At 58.3% G+C, this 18,219-nt stretch overlaps 1 protein-coding gene across 1 annotated transcript in view; it reads left to right on the forward strand.

Moving 5' to 3' along the window:
* Nucleotides 1–18,219, forward strand: part of LOC111161110 (netrin 1) — a 156,647-nt gene that overhangs the window by 97,992 nt on the left and 40,436 nt on the right. Inside the window, exons 2-4 of the mRNA XM_022524596.1 lie at nt 97–285; nt 13,627–13,776; nt 16,139–16,192. Coding sequence (XP_022380304.1) covers nt 97–285; nt 13,627–13,776; nt 16,139–16,192 — 393 coding nt within the window. The remainder of the gene's footprint in view (nt 1–96; nt 286–13,626; nt 13,777–16,138; nt 16,193–18,219) is intronic.

Genomic DNA, 18,219 nt, shown 5'->3' on the forward strand with positions numbered 1-18,219 from the left:
GGGGACAGTCCCTCCTGCGGCCCAGCAGCGGAGCGGGGGGGAGGCCGGGGACAGTCCCTCCCTTGCCCCGCCCTGACGCGTCTCCTGCCTCCGCAGCCTGTAACTGTAACCTACACGCCCGGCGCTGCCGCTTCAACATGGAGCTCTACAAGCTGTCGGGACGCAAGAGCGGGGGCGTCTGCCTGAACTGCCGTCACAACACGGCCGGCCGCCACTGCCACTACTGCAAGGAGGGCTACTACCGCGACATGGGCAAGCCCATCACCCACCGCAAGGCCTGCAAAGGTAGGCAGGGGCGGGGCCTCGGGAACTGGTCCTCCTGTCCTCTCCTCTGTCCTCCCTTGTCCCCATGCACACCGGCCTCGACCGGGTCCGCGTCACTCGCTCGCTCGCATGTACGCACGCGCGCACGCACGGCCTCCCTGGTATTTGGGGGTGTAAGCCGGAACAAAGGGGCGGTGGAGACGTGGCCCCAAGGAGAAGAAAGGAGAAGGTGTGAGCCCCGCGAGGGTGCAGGGCCCCCGCCCCCGCCCGGCTGCTCCTCCAGGCGCAGGTGTGCTGCATACCAGGGGGCGGGGGTCATGTTCACCGGGCTTACCGGCCGCACAAAGGGCCCTCTTTTACCCGAACCACGCAGACGTATTTCTTTGGATGTGTGTGCGCCCCGGCCCCTCCCCGGGCCTCCCGGCACTCACACAGACACGCACGGTCACGGTCGCGGCGAGGTCGGCAGCTTCGGGGGCAGGGGAACATTTAATCCACCTGCAAACAGCTTTCCTTCTGAGGACAAAAAAAATTAAAGGGAGACCGGAGACCGAATGTTCTCCCTTTCTGCTGTTGTGTTTTCTCTACCCCCCCCAACCCCCAACAAAAATGAAGCAATGGTCAGATAACTCGGAGCTGTGAAATGCCAGGAACTCAGTGTTATTGTTGGGGGTGGGGGGAGTCCTGGGGGTCCCCCCAGGCCACATTTGCTTTTCAGAATTCCAGGAACCGGGGCTGCCCCCGTCTAAAACTTAAGGCCCTAGAGCCGGGGCTTTGCCGTGAGCCTGGGTTCCCAAGAAGAGATTTCTCTCCGAGGGCTCTTGGGGCCACCATCTGGCATGATCGGGGTCCTGAGACAGACCCGTGTAGACCCTGACATGAGCAAGACCCAAGCCACATCAGGGTCAGGCTCAGAGGAGCAGCTGCTTTCCAGAAACCCGTCTTATCCGGAAATCTGCCAGATGTCAGACAAGCGTGCGGACCACCGGCTCCATGGCTCGGCCCAGCGCAGAATGACAACACGGGGCTTCTTTTAGAGGAATTGCTAAGAGGTTTTTAAAATGGCAGCAAGCAGAGCCGCCACCAACCGGGGCCCACGAAGCCGGCCCCGCTGGTGGAGAATTCTTTCCGCCAAAACGAAACAGGTTCCCAGCCTGTCTCCTCCAGGAGGAGCCCCTTCGGTTCCACAGGAGCAGGGATGAATCGTGGGTGGCTCCCAGGACACAAGCGAGCTGTCCTCCCAGATCTGTGGACCTAAGGCTGCCTCTGGTGGTTGTCAAGAGAAATTTACCCCTAAAGGTGGCCCGGCTATTTCCACATCCCAAACCAGCGAATCAAGGTGTGACTCCCCTGGGGCGACTTGGAGCAGGGACCCACCGAGAAGGTGGCTGGAAGTGAAGGGACTCAGAAATGCCTCCGGTGGCCGGAAGGCACGAGCAGGAGCATGACCGGGGAGAGAGAATGGGCTTTGGGTTTTCAGAGACCAAACTTGGAAGGTGTCCAGGCCCTTCTTTGCCTGTCGTCTTCCCTTTACAGAAGAAATCAAAGGACTTGTAAACAACGGTCGCACATAGATTTCTTGGGGATTTGGCAGGGGAATTTTAATCAGCAGGGGCCACTCAGGTGGGCAGCCCTATGCCCGTGGTTGGGGGGTCTCAGCTGTGCGCGGAAGGGCAGCGGTCATGCGCCCTCAGAGCAGGAAAGACCTGTCCCCTGGAGAGGCAGGAGGGAGCGGGCCTCGGTCATCTCACCATTCACCTCCCGTCCCTCTCCTCTGTTGCATGCAGGGAGGCGGGAGAGCCACCTGCGGCCTCTCCTGGCTCAGGCTGAGATGTCGGGAGGCCACCAGGTCCTAGGAACCTGCAGGTTGTCCTCTGGGGCTCTGCCACTCTGCTGGTTCCCAGGCGGGACAGGCACAGGCAGACGAGGGTGTGGTCCTGTCTTCTTATTTCAAACGCTGTGGCTGGCCTCGGTGGCTCTGTGGTCCCTCGGAGCCTTGGACAGCAGCTGCCCTCAGCCGTAGTGGGACCTTGAGTGAAGAGGCTGAGGGAAGAGAGAAGTATGAGGGCAGATTCTATGCAGAAGGATGCCTGCGTGTCTTGCCAGGGAAATGTGGCAGGCGGGGGGGCGGGACTCCACGGTACCTCCTGCCTGGCGGGGAAAGGCAGTGCTTCGAGGATCCTGCCATCTGATGGGCAAGGAAAGACACTACCCAAACGATCTATTCTCTGATTAGTGAACAGGAAGACTGTGACCTGAAAGGTCCTGCCGGTTCTTCGGTGTGGAAAGTTCTAGATCTTTCCCCTTTGCTCTCTTTTGTCTGGTGTCAGCCCCTCAGGACCAGTGGGAACTCTGAATCCCCTGTTCCCCATGAGACATTCCCCACCCAATGGAGACCCTACATCTGGGGGCGTCGTCGGGGGGAGACCAGCTGCGGGAGGTCAGACCCCAGCAGAGAGGGCTGTGTACCCTTGAGGTCTTCAGATGGCAGTCGCCGTCCCCACCCTACCCTCACGGAGTCCATCCGTCTGTCCATTTGTCTGTCCTGTCCAGTGTCTTGTCTTCCCAGGGTGGGTTGGTTTGAGGAAACGGCTCCTTTGCTGGAAGCATTTGGCCCCGGTGGCATGCGGCCCCGGCCTCCTGGGGCTGACCTCGGGGAGCCCCACTGTAGCCTCCGGTTGTGTACTTGCTTGCTCTGTCGCGGGGACATTTCACTGGGGAACTGGGACAACTGGCAGAGGCCGTTGACCTGAGGCTGCTTGGGAATGGCCACTGGGGCCCTCTTTACCCTTGACTTCCCAGGGCCCGGGAGGAGCCCCAGGCAGGGGGCTGAGGCCACCCAGGCCCTGCTGGCGATTGGCTGGGCTCCCGACCTCGCTCACTTTAGAGCAGGGGTGGACCCAGACAAGAGCAGCTTGGAGCAAGGGCATCAGATTCCAAACGTTACTGGGCGGTCCCCCCATTGGGGAAGTTTCATAGCAACAGATTCGTTGGGTTCTTTCTCCCCTCCTCTGGTTTAGAACCAAACCGGGGCTGGCCAGGCTGGTGCATACAAAGGGCCATAATAAACATGCCCGGGGACACAGGCGGCTGCAGTCCGCCGCTATTCAGCGTAATTTCACACCACTGGGAAGGCCTCATTATGGCGCGGTCTGTTGTCCCATACAAAGTCAGAGGAGATGAATCTCTCCCTTTTCTCTGCAGAATGGTTTGTGAAGGATACTCATCCTGGAATCTGTCAAAAGATAGGCGGTTTTGTTTACCATTTGTCTTCTTTATGGACTCAGGGGCTCTTTTCTCTTTAGAGCCGGCAAAGAAGACACTGCTGTTGGACCGTTCCAGCCGTGTCTCTATTTGAACGATATTAATTTATCATCTTCCCAAACCATCTGTGATGGATAAAGACATTCCGGGAGTCTCCCGTGAACCGAATCGCAATGAGAGTTAAGAAATGAACCACTGCATCTCGCAAATGCCCCCGCACAAAGGGCCTGCGTCCCATCTCTCTGGGCAGTTTCCTTCACAGGTTGCCCTGCCTTGCCGGCCTCCACCCTTCAAGGCTGAAATGCAGATTGCCACGAAAGTGTCCGGGTCCTTGGGCGGTCGCGGGGCCCAGGCATGCACCGGTCCTCGCCGTCTTGGCCAGTGCACACCTGAGACTCCCAGCCACCCCCCATTTTTAATGGCAGCTCTGCCAGAGCTCGGGGAGGAACTGGGCACCTGGGCCCGCCCCCTCGGCCCCCCGACCACTGTGTGGGTCTCCCTATGTCTTTCTCAGCCTTGATTCTCGACCTTCACTAAAGGGCATCCTTGGTATAGTCTAACTTGTCGCCCTTGGTTGCACTTTGGAATTGCCCAGAGATTTGAAAATCTGACACCCCCCCCAGAGATCCCGTCTTAATGAATGAGTCCAGATGAGACCTGAGCACTGGGGAATAAGGAGTGAGACCCGGGAGCTGTGCGGGTGATGCTCGCGGGGGAGGGGCGGGATTTATTATCAATGAATTTAAATGTTTTTTTAAGGCTCTCTTGATGAAAATCGAGTGGGATGGGATTGTTTAACATTTTTTTAAAAAATTAAATTTTGCCAGGCAAGGCTGGGAGCTTAGCTGGTGTATCCTGATGATTTAGTGTCCGGAGGGAGGCACGGGATTGGATGGTTATCGCAGCTAGATGGGGTGTGTGTGTATGTGTGTGCGCACGCTTGCACGCGCATGACAATGTGTGCAAACCAGATTGGATCATTTGAGGGTTTATTATATTTTTTTATTTTCAAAGTCCCTTTTAATTCTAACGTTTTTTAAAATTTAAATTCAATTAGTCAACATATAGTATATCATTAGTTTCAGATGCAGAGTTTAGTAATATGTCAGTTGCGTGTAAACCCCAGTGTTTTATGGGTTTTATGGGGGGCTCAGTCGGTTAAGCATCTGCCTTCGGCTCAGGTCATGATCCCAGGGTCCTGGGATGGAGCCCCGCATCTAGCTCCCTGCTCCACGGGGAGCCTGCTTCTCCTTCTGTCTCTACTTGGCGCTCCCCCTGCTTGTGCTCACTCTCTTTCTCTCTGTCAAATAGATAAATAAAACCTTAAAAAAAAAAACACACCCGGTGCTCATCCCATCATGTGCCCTCCTTAACGCCTATCACCCTGCTACCCCATCTCCCCACTCCCCTCCCCTCCAGCAACCCTCAGTTTTGTTCCATGGTTTGTCTCTGTCTCATTTGAGGGGTTAATGACATCACAGCTAGGAAGCTGGGACTCCTTCCTGACTCTCAGGTGATGCCAGGCAGCCCACAAAAACCTAAAAACCTCAGGAATGCCCTTTGTTCTGTGGGTCCCGTGTGACATTTATTTCTGGTCTGTGACCCTGTTGGGAGCACAGGGAAAAGCATGGTCCTCTTAGGGAGGAAGGAGCTCAGTGGCCACAGCAGCTCCCAGATTAGAGGACAGAGCCCATGACCTGAGGAGTGGGCTCTGTCAGGGGGCTGAGACGGCCCAGCACTCAGGGGCGAGGGAAAATCAGAAGGAGAGGCAATTCCCCCATGCAAGAGCCGACTCCAACTGTGGTCTCTGGTGGCGCATCCTTCCCCTGTTCCTGGGGACCGTGGGGGTCAGAACCCCCGATCTCCGGATTTGGCTCCAGGTTCAAAGCCTGTGGAGCATCCGGCAAATCACATGACCTCCCTAGACCTCAGTATCCTCATCTGTGAAATCGTGTTCAGATTTATGGCCTCTGAGTCCCGGCCAGCTTCCACATTCCACGGCCTGCGTGCTCTTTTCAAATCTTCAGAATTTTACGGGTCCCCAATAACAGCAGGACAGTGTCCTGCGTTGGTGGAATTTGTGACCCTGGAGCTTGGAAGAGCGGACAGAACCGGGAAATGGAGTGCAGGTGATGTTGCTCTGGGGGCGTCCCTGCTCCCGTGATCCGCACGAGTGCCCTGCTCCTACAACGGGGTCTTTCAGCTCAGCTCTGTGTCCCATTTCCCTGGCACCCCGGCCAGTTGCCCCTGCCACCCTGCCACGGGTCACCCACTCTCCTCCTGTTTCTGCTCGGACATTCGTGGGGGGCCCACGGGGCCCTACTCTTTTTTTTTTTTTTAAAGATTTTTTATTTATTTGACAGAGAGAGATCACAATTAGGCAGAGAGGCAGGGAAGCAGGCTCCTCGCAGAGCAGAGAGCCCGATGTGGGGCTCGATCCCAGGACCCTGAGATCATGACCTGAGCTGAAGGCAGAGGCTTTAACCCACTGAGCCACCCAGGCGCCCCAGGGGCCCTACTCTTGATCAGAAAAGCCCTTGGATCTCTGAGCTGCCTCAGTTAACAGAGCGCATTTTACTCAGGGGCGTCCAGTACATGAGATGGTGCAGAAGACGTCCCAGGCACATGGTGCACACACCCCATGCCTGGTAGCGGTTAGGATCCTTTGTCCAAGCAGGAGAAGATCCACTAACCAGAGCCGCCTGCGTTGGCCAGCTTGCACACAGAGCAGAGACTGTCTGATTGCCTTAGTGCCTTCAGTGAGCCATGGTGCATGGGAGAACCGGCCCTGCCCACTGGAAGGGCTCTGCCCCAGTGTCTGCTGTAATGCTGTTGCACACTCACCATCAGGGATGGACGTGCTTTGGGAGCAAAAATGACACATGGGGTGCACAGCAGCATTGAGTGCCCAGCAGCTGCTTGTGGAAATGCTGAGGGGAGAGGTGGGATGGGCTGTGTGCGTGTAAATGTACATGTGAAAGTGCTACTGCGAAGGGCACTTTCTGGGGGTTCCTGGCTGGCATGGGGTCGGGAGCAGGATGCAAGGTCCATGCTGGTCCCCACTGCCCTGCTACATAGGGACCCAGGTGCTCTGGTGCCTCCTCACTGAGCTGCCATCCAGCCCCCATCACCTGCCCAAAGCCTGTGTGCGTGGACACACATACACACACACACATATGCACACACACACACACACACACACACACACACACACGCACAGGCACGTTGTCTCTCCCCATCTCCGTCTCTCTCTGGGAACCATCTGTAGGACCCATGCCTTCTGCCTCAGCTGTAGATCAGGTGCAGGAAGGCTATGGTTAATTAGATCATGGAAGGTCAAATAACCCAGCTTGGGATTACGGGGCTCCCCTCCCCTTCCACTTCCTGCTGTCTGCACCTTGATCCAAGTGGGGCAGGGGAGAAGCAAGGTAGTGCAACTTGAAACATTCATTCTTTTGTGCCTTGTTAGCAACTGCTGGGAGAAAGGAAAGCATAGCCACAGAGGAGGTGGACACAGACAGAGTGCTGAGGGGCAGTTTGTGCATAATTTGCGGACATAAATTATCCTTACTCCCTCGTGAGTGTGCAGAATTTAGGAGTGGGGAGTGTTGCGCATGGAGGTTGCTGACGATATAGGATGTGAGGGGATTACCTTTTGTGCTGCCCCACATCTTCCCTCCAGGGAGGGAATTTGGCCTGAGTTTGTGCACTGACTGCACAATTATTGAGCACCTGCTGCAATCAGCAGAGGGGTGGTTCCAGTGCTGAGCAAGGCAAACACGATCCCTTGGAGCTCACTTTCTGGAGGGAGGTCGATGGTGAAGAAAGGACAAAAAGTAAGTAGAAGATTGTATAGATTGTGGTGAGTCATGTGGAGGAAATACACAGGGTGGTAAGAGAGCGTGACATGGTGGGGGGCGGAGCCCCTCTGCCAGGTGGCCGGGGACAACCTCTCTCAGGACAGAACATTTGAGGCGAGACCTGTGATATGAAAAGCAAGAGGAAGCTGAGGAGTGTGCAGTACCAGCGTCCGGAAGCAGGAAAGGGAGCTGAGGTGGTTGGGGGGCAGTTCCCGGGAGTGTGGACGGGAGGAGGACCCAATTCCAACAGCATTGAAAGCCATGGTAGGGGGGTACAGTCAGGAGAGGAGAGACTAGAGTGCTGGATCTGGCTTACTTTTTAAGATGTTCCTTCTATAGGAGGTGACATGGATGGGAGAAAATGTTCCCACATCACAACTGGACAAAGGCCATGATTCACAATACGTGAAGAACTCTCAAAATTCATCAGTAAGAAAACAGACCTCTCAGTTAGAAATGGGCGACATACTTGAACAGGTACTTACCAAAGAAGCACAGGTGGCAATTTAATACATAAACCGTTATTAGTCATCAGAGAAATACAGATTAAAACCACGAGATACAATTGTACACCTATTAGAATGTCAAAAATACATAGTACTGCCAATTCCAGGCATCAGCGAGGATATGTAATGACTGGAACTCTCATACACAGCTGGTGGGAATTCAAAACGGCAAAGCCACTTTGGAAGACAGTTTTGCAGTTTCTTATAAAATTAAACATAGATCTCCTGTAAAAGTTTGCAGTCTGTGTACCATGGAGCACTACTGGGCCATGAAAATGAATGAGCAGTTGATTGACACAGCAGCTGGGACACATCTCAAGATGCGTTTGGCTGAGTAAAGGAGGCCAGGCCCAGAGATTCCATATGGTGTATCCATACGTCGTACATACTGGACAGTCCCAGAATATGATGTTCTGAGAAGCGGAAGCTAGAGGGACAGAACAGATCCATGGTCCCCAGGAACTGGGGTGTGGGTGCTGGCCGCAGACGAACATGAGGGACTTCCTGGGAGAGTTTGAATATTTTATATCCTGATTGGTGTGGTGGTTCCAGGAATCTACACATGTGATAAAACCTGTAAGACGGTATAGCCATAAAAGTGCTGTTGCTCCATGCGAGTGAAATGATGATGGTGATGGTGAGAAGTTTTCCACGGGGCTCTCTGACAGTCTGTCTTTGGCCCTCTTGCTTGCCATCTCATGTTACTCACAGCTCTGAGCTCACTTGGTGACCAGTCCCACTCAGATCAATCCCCCTTCGCTCCTCCTCCTGCCTGGGTCCCCGAGCCCAACCCCACTGGTCTGCCACCTTGCCTCAGGTCCTCTCCATTCTGGAGCACCCCAGCAGCCTTGGTCAGCTTCCATGTTTCTTTTCTTGGTGGCCAGTCCTCCTCACCCCATTTGGGGAATTGGAGAAAAAGCATGTTCTTGGACACCGCTTAGTGCCCAACATATGTCCTCTTCGTCCTCCCCCAACACCACCTCTAGGTGAGGGGGTCTCCCGGGGCTTCCCCTAAGAGGCCCAACACACATACGAAAGACATGGGAACCCTTCGGATCTGAGCCTGGTTTTCTTTGAGGACACTGACCCTTCTGTCTCTGTGCATTACCCTCACCTTCACTGAGCATGCTCCAGCCCTCCTCCTCCTCCTGACAGTCCTCCCTTCCTCCCTCTATCTCCCTCCTCCTCCTCCCCCCTCCTCACCTCTCCCCCTCATCCTGCTCTCTTCTCACTCTTCATCCCTCCTCCCCTTCTTCCCCTTCCTCCTCTTTCCTCCTCCTCCTCCTCCTCCTCCTCCTTCCTTTATCCTACCCTCCCCTCTTCCCTCCTCCTTCCTCCTCCCCTCTTCCCTCCTCCCTACCTGACCTCCCACAGCAGCTGGAGCTCAGCCTGGCCCACACCAAGGGTCCTGACTACCTTTACCTTCATTGTGGATGGCAGCCAGGCACACAGACCAGTCTTACCAGAGCAGAGAAGAACGTTCCCCCCTCACCCAACACCCCTCAGGCGGCCTGGTCAGCTCTGGGGAGCAGCCACGTTCACTAACAGCGTGATCAGGACCCCCAGGCTGATCGTCTTCCTTTTCACAACGCCAGCGGTCGGCCTAGGGAAGAAGATGCTGGGTCCAGGCTTAGCACAAGATGTGTACATGTGTGAGCTGTGATGACCTCTGAAGTCGGAGTCAGTGTTGTGATTGTTCTAAGTACCCCCCTCCATCCTGGTGGAGCTCCCAGGGGGTCTGGGTGCCAAGCCAGCTCCCGTCTCCTCTGCAGGGATGTCCCCTGGAGGGTCCTGCCTGACCTCTGGGGTGGGGCGCCCTGGAGCCAGGTGTGCAGGAAAAGCAGCCAGATCTCCTGATAGGGTACAGGAAATCTGTGTGGGCTGCAGTGGATAAGGCCCGCCTCAGACATGCATCCTCTCCTGATGGAGGCCGTGAGCCTTTCGGGACCCAGGACAGGGGGCATCGGGAGAAGCTGGGAGAGGCAGTGCTCAGGGACAAGCAACCTGGGATCAGGACTGTCTGCCTTTGCAGTCAGCTTTGCCAGGGCTCTGGGTGTGGACAGAAGGCCTGGTGCACCAGGCAGCGTGTCCCTTAAGCCAGGACTGCAGTTACCTCCAGCAGTGTGGGGCGAGGAGGGGATGGGGGTGCTCTCAGAGGCCTTGAAACCATAGACACCAAGCATTGGACTGTTAAGGTGGCAGAGCCATCTGTGGTCCAGAGAGAACGAGGCACTAACCCAGAGTCACACAGCGGTCCTGGCAGGACGGGCCCGGACCCGGGTGTGCTGACGCCTCTCCCAGAAACCGTCTGTGTGCCCTGAGCTGGCTGTCCCTGACTGATGGCCTAGAGCAGAGATGGCCCGGGCTTCCCTCCACACTGGGAGGCACTCCAGCCCCTTACATGCGTGAGAAACCTAACCCGGCCGTCTTCTCAGGGCCCTGGGCTTCCGTCCGCTCTCACCTTCCTCTTTATGGAAAAACCCTCGGGTAGATCGGTTCCCATGACCAGGTGCTGCCTGCCCTATGCACACGGGGTGACCTGCCGCAGAAGGGATTGACCTCCTCCAGAAGAGTGGCTCGCTTCCAGGGAAATAGGAGTCACCAGCTGGCCTTCCCATGGCGGGAGGCGCTCTGCCCCAGACCCCGTTCTCAGAAGGATTAGGGAGGCTCTCTCCTTGGCCTCTCACCAGACCCCTTGCCCTGGGGGGGATGGGGGGATGGGGGGTGGGGAAGACCTGCACTCCCTCCTCATCCACATCCCCCCACCCCCCTGCTGGGCCCCGCCCCTCCACTGCCCTGCCCACTGGGGTCCCAGGTGAGCCTGTGCAGAAAGGGAATAGGAGTCTGTGTTTGTATCTGTGTGGGTCTAGGCATGTCCATGTGAACGTAAGTTGGGAAGAATCTGTGTGTGTCTGGGTGTATTTCCAGGCTGAGCAAATACAGCGGAATCCCTTTGGCTTTCTCTCCCTAAGAGCAGGGGCCTGGGGCCTCCTTTGTAACTGGTGGGCTCAGACTCCCTTGGCCAGCTGCTCTTCTCACCCCAGGCTGCAGAGGAACCCACGGTGGGGCATGGTCACCTGCCTCTTGTCCCCAGACCTTGAAGCTCACCCTTCTTCACACAGAGGACATCACTTGGGCTTTCCCTGTGTGTGGGCTTTGGGAGGAAGGTCCTTGCTTTTGTGGCTCTGTTGCTTGGAATGGAGAATGAGCGCATCGCGAGTCTGCTGGGATTACATTTGGTGCCGGGGAAACAGAAAGCCCGGCAAGCCCGGCAAGTGGGGATGTCTCCTTCTGGACCAAGAAGTGCAGAGGGGGCTGTCTGGAGAGGGTGAGGGTCTCCGTGATGCCCTGAGAGAGCAGGTCCTTACCGCCTCCCCTCCGCTGGGGCTCTCCGGGGCAGCCCGCGGTCTCGTCCTCCGTGGTCGGGCAGACCCCATAGGAGGGCGGGGACCCGAGGCGACGATGTGTGAGAGCATGTGGATGCCCTCACATGTTCCCAGGTATCCGGGCGATGGCGTTGTGCCCGGAGGTGACCTGAGTAACCTTCTGAGGCCCCCCGTCCCCCCTTTAGCACCCCGATAGCTTCTCTTCCCGGAACGGTGAGTTTTCATGGAAGCCCAACCAGCCTGGCTTGCCGCCTCCGTCAGACCAGCCGAAGGGGACAGGAGCTCACAGTCTCTGCGAAATCTGGGGAGAAAGATGGGAAACCCAGCAGCAAAGCACCCCCTTCTTTAATCAAAGGATGGGCCCAGAGGATGTGTCAGCTTCCCGCCATTGCTGAGGATGGCCCTCGTCCGCAGCCGATGTCAGCTGGCGCCCGTCCCCCCACCCCCCACCAACCCCGCCCCGCGTCTCGCCAGCCCTGGCAACTCACAGGTCACCAGCTACGAGGGGCCACAGGCTAGGACGATGCCACCCTCAGCAGCCCCCTGAGATTCTGCTCTGCATGGCTCTTGCTTCGGGAAAGGTGACCTGTGCCACTGGGAGACTTGGCTCTCACCCCTCGGAGCCCGAGCATCCTTCGGTGATGTCCTCGCTCGCAGCCAAGTGCAAGGACCCAGAAGTTACTGGCACACAGCTGTATTCCGTCAGCGCGGAGGGGAGGAGGTCTTGGCACCAGTCAGAGCGTTACCAGCAGGCTTGCAAAGCAGGCCACGGGAGGTCATCTGGCATGGGCCTCGGGAGTGCACATCCGCCCGGCGCCCCGTGGCCCCCACTGGGCTTGGGACAGCGGGGTCCCATGCTGTGGCCCTTTGCTTTCACGTGGCCGCCTTAGAGACGCTGCCCCGGGCCCAATCCCCCTTCCCACTGCAGGAGCGGGGTTTCCGGGCACAGGGGAAGGTCAGAGGGCTTCTCCGGACATGCCCTCCTCCCAGCAGCATCCTCAGTCTCCGTCCAGACTCAAGTTTGACAAAACCTCACGTTCCTCTCCTTTCTGCCTCCCGCTTCCGACTTCTCCTCTTCGGCCACTTGGGAACCCCGGGCTGGCTTCGGGGGCAGAGGGAGGCAAGTTCTCACCAGCAGTCTTGCGCTCACCAAGCAGTGCTGGCTGGACGCTGTGCTCGCACTTCTTGTGTTGGAGGGTTTTGCCCCATTCGGAGCAGAAACACTTAGCAGCTTCCTGCAGACGACTCTCCCCCAACACCCTCCCGTCTCCGCACCCCACACCCAGGCTTCCCTGGGAAAGGGGGTGGGCAGCAGAGGGAGAGGCTGCATGTCTGCCTCGCCCCCCGCCCCCTGAGCGCACGCCTGGATTCCGGGAAGTGGGAGTGGGCCGGGAACGCGGTCGCCCTGTCCGTGTGGGCACAGCTCCTCTTGCCCGAGCTGCCCGGGCTTGGTGGGCGCCTTGGTTGCTTGGGCTCCTGAAACAAAACCCCACAGATGGAGTGGTTTCAACAACGAGCATTTTACTTCTCACAGTTCCGGCTTCCTGGGGCAGGGGCGCGGCCTTCTTGCTGCGTGCTTGTGCAGACACTCTCTCTTCCTCCTCCTAGAAGGGGCTCACCCCAGCCTTCCAGCCTGTTCCAGAGCAGGACAAGGGGTATAGGGCCCGCGCTGTGATGAGCAGCCCCTGACCTCCACCTCCCAGCGCGGCCGCCCCCTTTCTGTGAAGTCCCGGGAGGGCCCTTCCCCTGGCCACTCTGCACATCTAATCGGGGTCTTGAACTGGGTGGTGGCCGTGGCCTGGTCCTGGGGTTTGTGGCTGGCACCTCGGGCCTCCTGGCTGCAGATCAGAGCAGGTGCGGTAGCCTGGAGAGTCCCACCTCCCTGCCCACCCCCTCGGGCCTGGCACACCCCCAATCTGTATGCGGTTCACACCTGGGAGCCTGGGAAGGAGGCCTGGGTGCAGAGGAGTGAGGAGACGCAGACTTACCCTGTAGGGATTCAGACTCTTCTGCTGGTGATGAGCCTGTGGGCTGTGCCTTCCTGGAAACATCCTTCAGTGTCTGCTTTCCTCTCTTCCCCTCGGGGCTTTGGAGGGGCTCCCCTGCTCCATTTCCCACCTGCCAATGCAGCCTTTCACGACGGTCCATTTTGACTTCTGTTCCCCATTTCCAGGGGAGCAGGTGGCCGGAGATCTGAGTATGTTCTGGAATGTGTGTGTGTGTGTGTGCGCACGTGCGCGCTTGACCGGGCCTGCCTTCCCAGTGTGGGGGTCCATGCAGTGCCGCGGGGTGGGGGGCGGCCACCCCCCACCGCCCTCTGACCTTCCTGTCGTGTGTCCTCCACAGCCTGCGATTGCCACCCCGTGGGCGCGGCTGGCAAGACCTGCAATCAGACGACGGGCCAGTGTCCCTGCAAGGACGGCGTGACCGGCATCACATGCAACCGCTGTGCCAAGGGCTACCAGCAGAGCCGCTCTCCCATCGCCCCCTGCATAAGTACGTGCCCCCTCCTCCTCCGGGCTCCAGGCTCTGGCTGGGCTCCGGGTTTGTGGGCCGGCGGGCGGGGGGCGGGGGGTAGATCGCCTTCCCTGAACCCTGCTGATATGCAGCTGCTTGAAGGCTTTTCCACGGGGGACCCCGTGTGAGACTCCCCAAGCTGGGAGCTCAGCGAGGCGGCCTGCTCTTCTCCGTCCTGATAAAGACTGAATCGCCCGCTTCCAGGGGGAAGCAAGCCCTGGACCTGGGGTGGCCTTGAGCCAGGGCTCGCCATGGCGGCTGTGGCAGGAATTCCAGGATCCCCAGGCCCTGGCAGATTGGGAGCAGAAGGGGCTGATGCTACAGGCTCCCATGCCTGGGCCCCCACGGCCCTTATGACGGACGGTGACTCCCCTTATAGTCCTGGGGGCCCCTTGGACCAGCTGCTAGCCCCCTAGTTGCTGGAATGAGAGCAGAGGATGGGCAAGATGGCAAGGACCACTCAGGGGCCCTGGCTCGGAACAGACTTCATGTTTTATAACCGGTAGGACTCTCCCAGGTGTTATGAGCGGACACTTAGTCTCGGTTGGAAGGCAAGCCTGGCTGGGAGCCGGCCCCTGGCCTTGGTCTTCCTCATTCCTTGTGCAAGGCTGACCTAACCCAGAAGGCGAGCAGAAAAGGGAGCAGATCCCAGCAAAGTAGGCAGACCCGAGGGTTGAGGTTGTCATCTCTAGAACAGGGGTTGGCCAGCCCAAGGATTTGACCCACCACCTGTTTTCGTGGGGCTCAGTGTTTTCTTTTAATAATTCTTTAACGATCGAAACCAAAGTCAGAAGGCGAATATTTTATGACATGTGGGATGCGTGCGATGAGAAGTGGCGTGTCTGTAAATTTACACGGGGACGCAGGCATGCCCGCTGCATACGCGCTGTCTGTGGCTGCGTGGAGCCCTAGCGAAGCTGAGTGGCTACAACAGAGGCCTGTGGCCCACGGAGCTGGCCACGTTCCCCAGCTGGCTCTTCCTAGGAGAGTCTGCTGGCCCACGGCGGTCACAGGGGTCCAGTTGCGGCGGATAACCCAAATCCCAGCCCCTTGGGAAATCGAGCTCCGCATCCCTCCGGCACAAGCCCCTTGACACGGTTTTCCCGACTGCCTCTATGCATCAGAGTCTCACAGTCTGCAGAAACCCTTCTCTTCCCTCTATGCAAAAAGCTGCAAAGTGGACATTTCTAGAAAGCCGGGAGGAAACCCAGCACTGCCCCCAGGGGTTGTGAAAACATAAGAAAAACAAACGGAGCTCAGAAGTGGCTGGTACCTCCACTTCAGAGCCTCCGGGGGGTAGGAAGAGGACTTTGACGTGGAGCCGGTGGCCCACAGTCGGGGACAGAGACCTGGGGAAGCCGGATTTCTCAGTCTGTGACCTGCTCTGGCAGAGGCCAGGTGTAGATCTGGCTGTCCGCCCTGGGGTTTCTGGGAGCTCCAGCTACGGGCGCTCACGCTGTGTTACCAGGGAACAGGAGGGGGGGGGCGGGGCTCCTGCCTGTCGGGTCACAGCTCTGGGAGACGGGCAGGAGTGGCGCCCCCGAATGGAGGGCTGGGTCTCAGGCATGCCCCCCAGGTCCCAGCCAGCAGTTGTCTCCACCCACCAAGCCTCAGGACCTGGCTGATCTGTCTGGAGGTTGAGGGAGGTCTTTCCCAGACAGTCAGCTGGTGGCCAGAGTCTGGGGAATTCATGGAGACCCCTGGCACCCCCCTGTTCTTGTGGTCTGGCCCCGGAGGAGGCAAGTCCTTCCCCTTGGGGACTTTTCCAGAGACTGGCAGGACCTCTTCACCTTTCCTGAGCATGGGGCGGAGTCAGGGGCTGGTAGGAAAGAATTGGCTTTCTAGGTGGAAAGGGAATGACCCCAGTAAAGCACATGCTTCTCGCAGGCCCTCGGGTTGTCCTTAGTCTTCGGGCCACTGAGAACAGCGTGAGCCTGTGGGAACCTGGGCCAGGGGTGCAGACCCCTCTGCACGCGTGAGGTGCCTCCCAGGCCTCTCGCATGCCACCCCTGCCATGGAAGGCCTCCCTGCCCACCGGGGAAGTCAGAAAGAAACAGCCATGTCGTGTGGGAGGTCAGCCCTCCACGCTGTGGGGCCGCCCCGCCTGCTCCCCACTCCTGTCCTTGCCACTTGGAGGTACAGTACTCAGAGGAGAGGCAAAGCCATGTTCCGGGCCCCCCTGCCGGCTTCCTCCACCTCCCCTACCCTCCCCCTCTGGAGCTGAGGAGTGGGGAAGGGAGGAGGGCCCGGGGAGGAGTCTGTGTCCTGCTCATCCTCTTCTAAGGTCAAAAATAACGTCTCCTTCCCTCATTGTCTCTTCCTCCCACCCCGAACCTCACAGAGATCCCTGTGGCACCACCGACCACGGCCGCCAGCAGCGTGGAGGAGCCGGAAGGTAAGTGTGTCCCTCTTTGCCAGTGCGGACGGCAGGGTGGGGGGAATCAGAGCTACAGGACTCCCGAGAGCCACTGTTGGGGCGCTGCTGGGTGCATGTGGTGCCCCCCAGGCCGGATCGAGGAGGAGGAGCCACAGGGCATTTTCCCAGTGATGCCCCCTCTAGGAATAAAAGGGAGGGGGCTTCCTTCTCGCCCCGGCATGAGACCCTCAGAGCTGCACCCCTCCCACTCATCCCCCGAGGGCAGCAAGGTGCCTGTGTCCCCCTTACCGTCCAAGCTGGGGCGTGTACTCCTTTCTGGGGCTGCCGAGAAGGCAGGAGGTGGGGAGGGGATAAAAAAGGCATCTTGAGCACAGGGGTCCATGAACAGGATTCGGGGTGGGGGTGCAGGGAACCGGGACAGGAAGAGCATCGCACCCTCACCGCCCCTCACTTCTGCCCGAAATCAGCATCTTTCCGTGGGTCGCCAGCCCCCGCAGGGTGGGGGCGGGGGGCAGCCCACGGAAGTCACAGCAAATTTCACCCCACACACGAGTCGGTGCAGAGATCGTGAAAATCTGCGTGTGTTTGCTGGCGCTTTGCTTCAGAATGACGGAAGTCACAGGGCCCGCTGCTGGATCCTGATTTATAATCATTAATAAAGAAGCGTCTGTATTACGTAACTGTATCGTAGAGCTGGGTTTTGGGGAAAATACTCGGATAGGTATAGAGTTTAGTGTGATTCATTTCCTTTGTACTCCGGTGTGTGTTATTTGAGCATTTAGAATTACTGCTGGGAGAAAGGGCCCCTGGGCATCCCCAGGCCCTTGGTACAGGAGGGGTTCTGCAGCCCAGGCTCTGGGTACAAAGAGGGCTCAGGGCCTGGCTGAATGGGGCTGCCCGGTGGAGAGCAGGCCAGGCCTGCCATGAGGTCAACAGCCCGCAGCTAGGAAGGGACAGAGTCCCTGAGGCCACACCGTAGAAAACCACCGAGATCCGGGTCTTGGGTTGTTGGGCAATCTGGAGTCCCCTTTGGTTGAGCTGCGGGGGACCCTTCCAGGAGAAACAGCGGTGGCAAGGCCTTGTAGAGAAGTAGGTTCCCCCAGTACCTGGGAGGCGGGACGAGGGGGCTCTTTCTGTAAAGACATAATTCAGAGGAACTGGGGCGGTGGGGGAGGGGCAGTTTGGAAGCTGGAAGACATTTCCCTCCAGCGGATGCCAGCTTCCTCCTTGTGACATGGGTCACGGGAGGACTCACCTGGGTACGGTCCTCCTCAGGGCGGTGTGCGCAGCTGGACCAAGGCCAAGATGGGTCCTGGCCTGTCTGTCTGTCTGTCTGTCTCTCTCTCTCTCTCCCTGCTTCTGCAACTTGACTTGAAAACGGGCAGCCATCTCGGCTGGGCGGGGAAAAATCTCCCGCACAACTAACTACTTAGAAACACTTGCAACCTCCTGTGGAGTGGGGACGTGGGCAGGTGTGATGCTTGTCCCGGTGTCCGTGGCTGTGGCCCGAGCCTTTCTGACCTTCTCCGGGGTGCTTCCAGGTGCCCGGAAGTCTGTGGTGCTCCCTCCGGGGAGCCGAGGCTACTCCCAGGCCCGGAGCACCGGACTCTGGAGCCGGCCACCGCCACACAGAGCCCGACTCGCCTGTCTCGGCAGGCCGGGGCGTCCTGGGCAGGAGGCCAGGGGGCCCCCTGGGAAGCGGGGCTGGGAGCTCATACTTCCAAGCCTGTCGATTCTTGCAATGTTTGAATAGGGAAGCCCTCCGTGCCAGGCTGCCTGAAAAAAGCTTGTTTACTTTTGCCTGCGTAATGGAGGAGAATTAATAAACGGAGAATTTGTCCTGAAAGCTGATGGACATAACCTCGGCCTGAACCCATTCTCCTGGAAGGGCCAGCTCACTCAGCGAACGCTGTCCACCTGCTCACGGAGCTGGCTGGGACCCTCTCTGGGGACAGGGAGGTGAGGAACGCCTTGCCCGTGGGAGGTCTGGGGGCCCCGGCTGGGGAGGTCTGGGGGCCCTGGGTGGGGGGTGGGGACCAGAAACG

Source organism: Enhydra lutris, unplaced genomic scaffold, assembly GCF_002288905.1.
Source record: "Enhydra lutris kenyoni isolate GAN:26980312 unplaced genomic scaffold, ASM228890v2 scaffoldscaffold82, whole genome shotgun sequence".
Classification (NCBI taxonomy): Eukaryota; Metazoa; Chordata; class Mammalia; order Carnivora; family Mustelidae; genus Enhydra; species Enhydra lutris.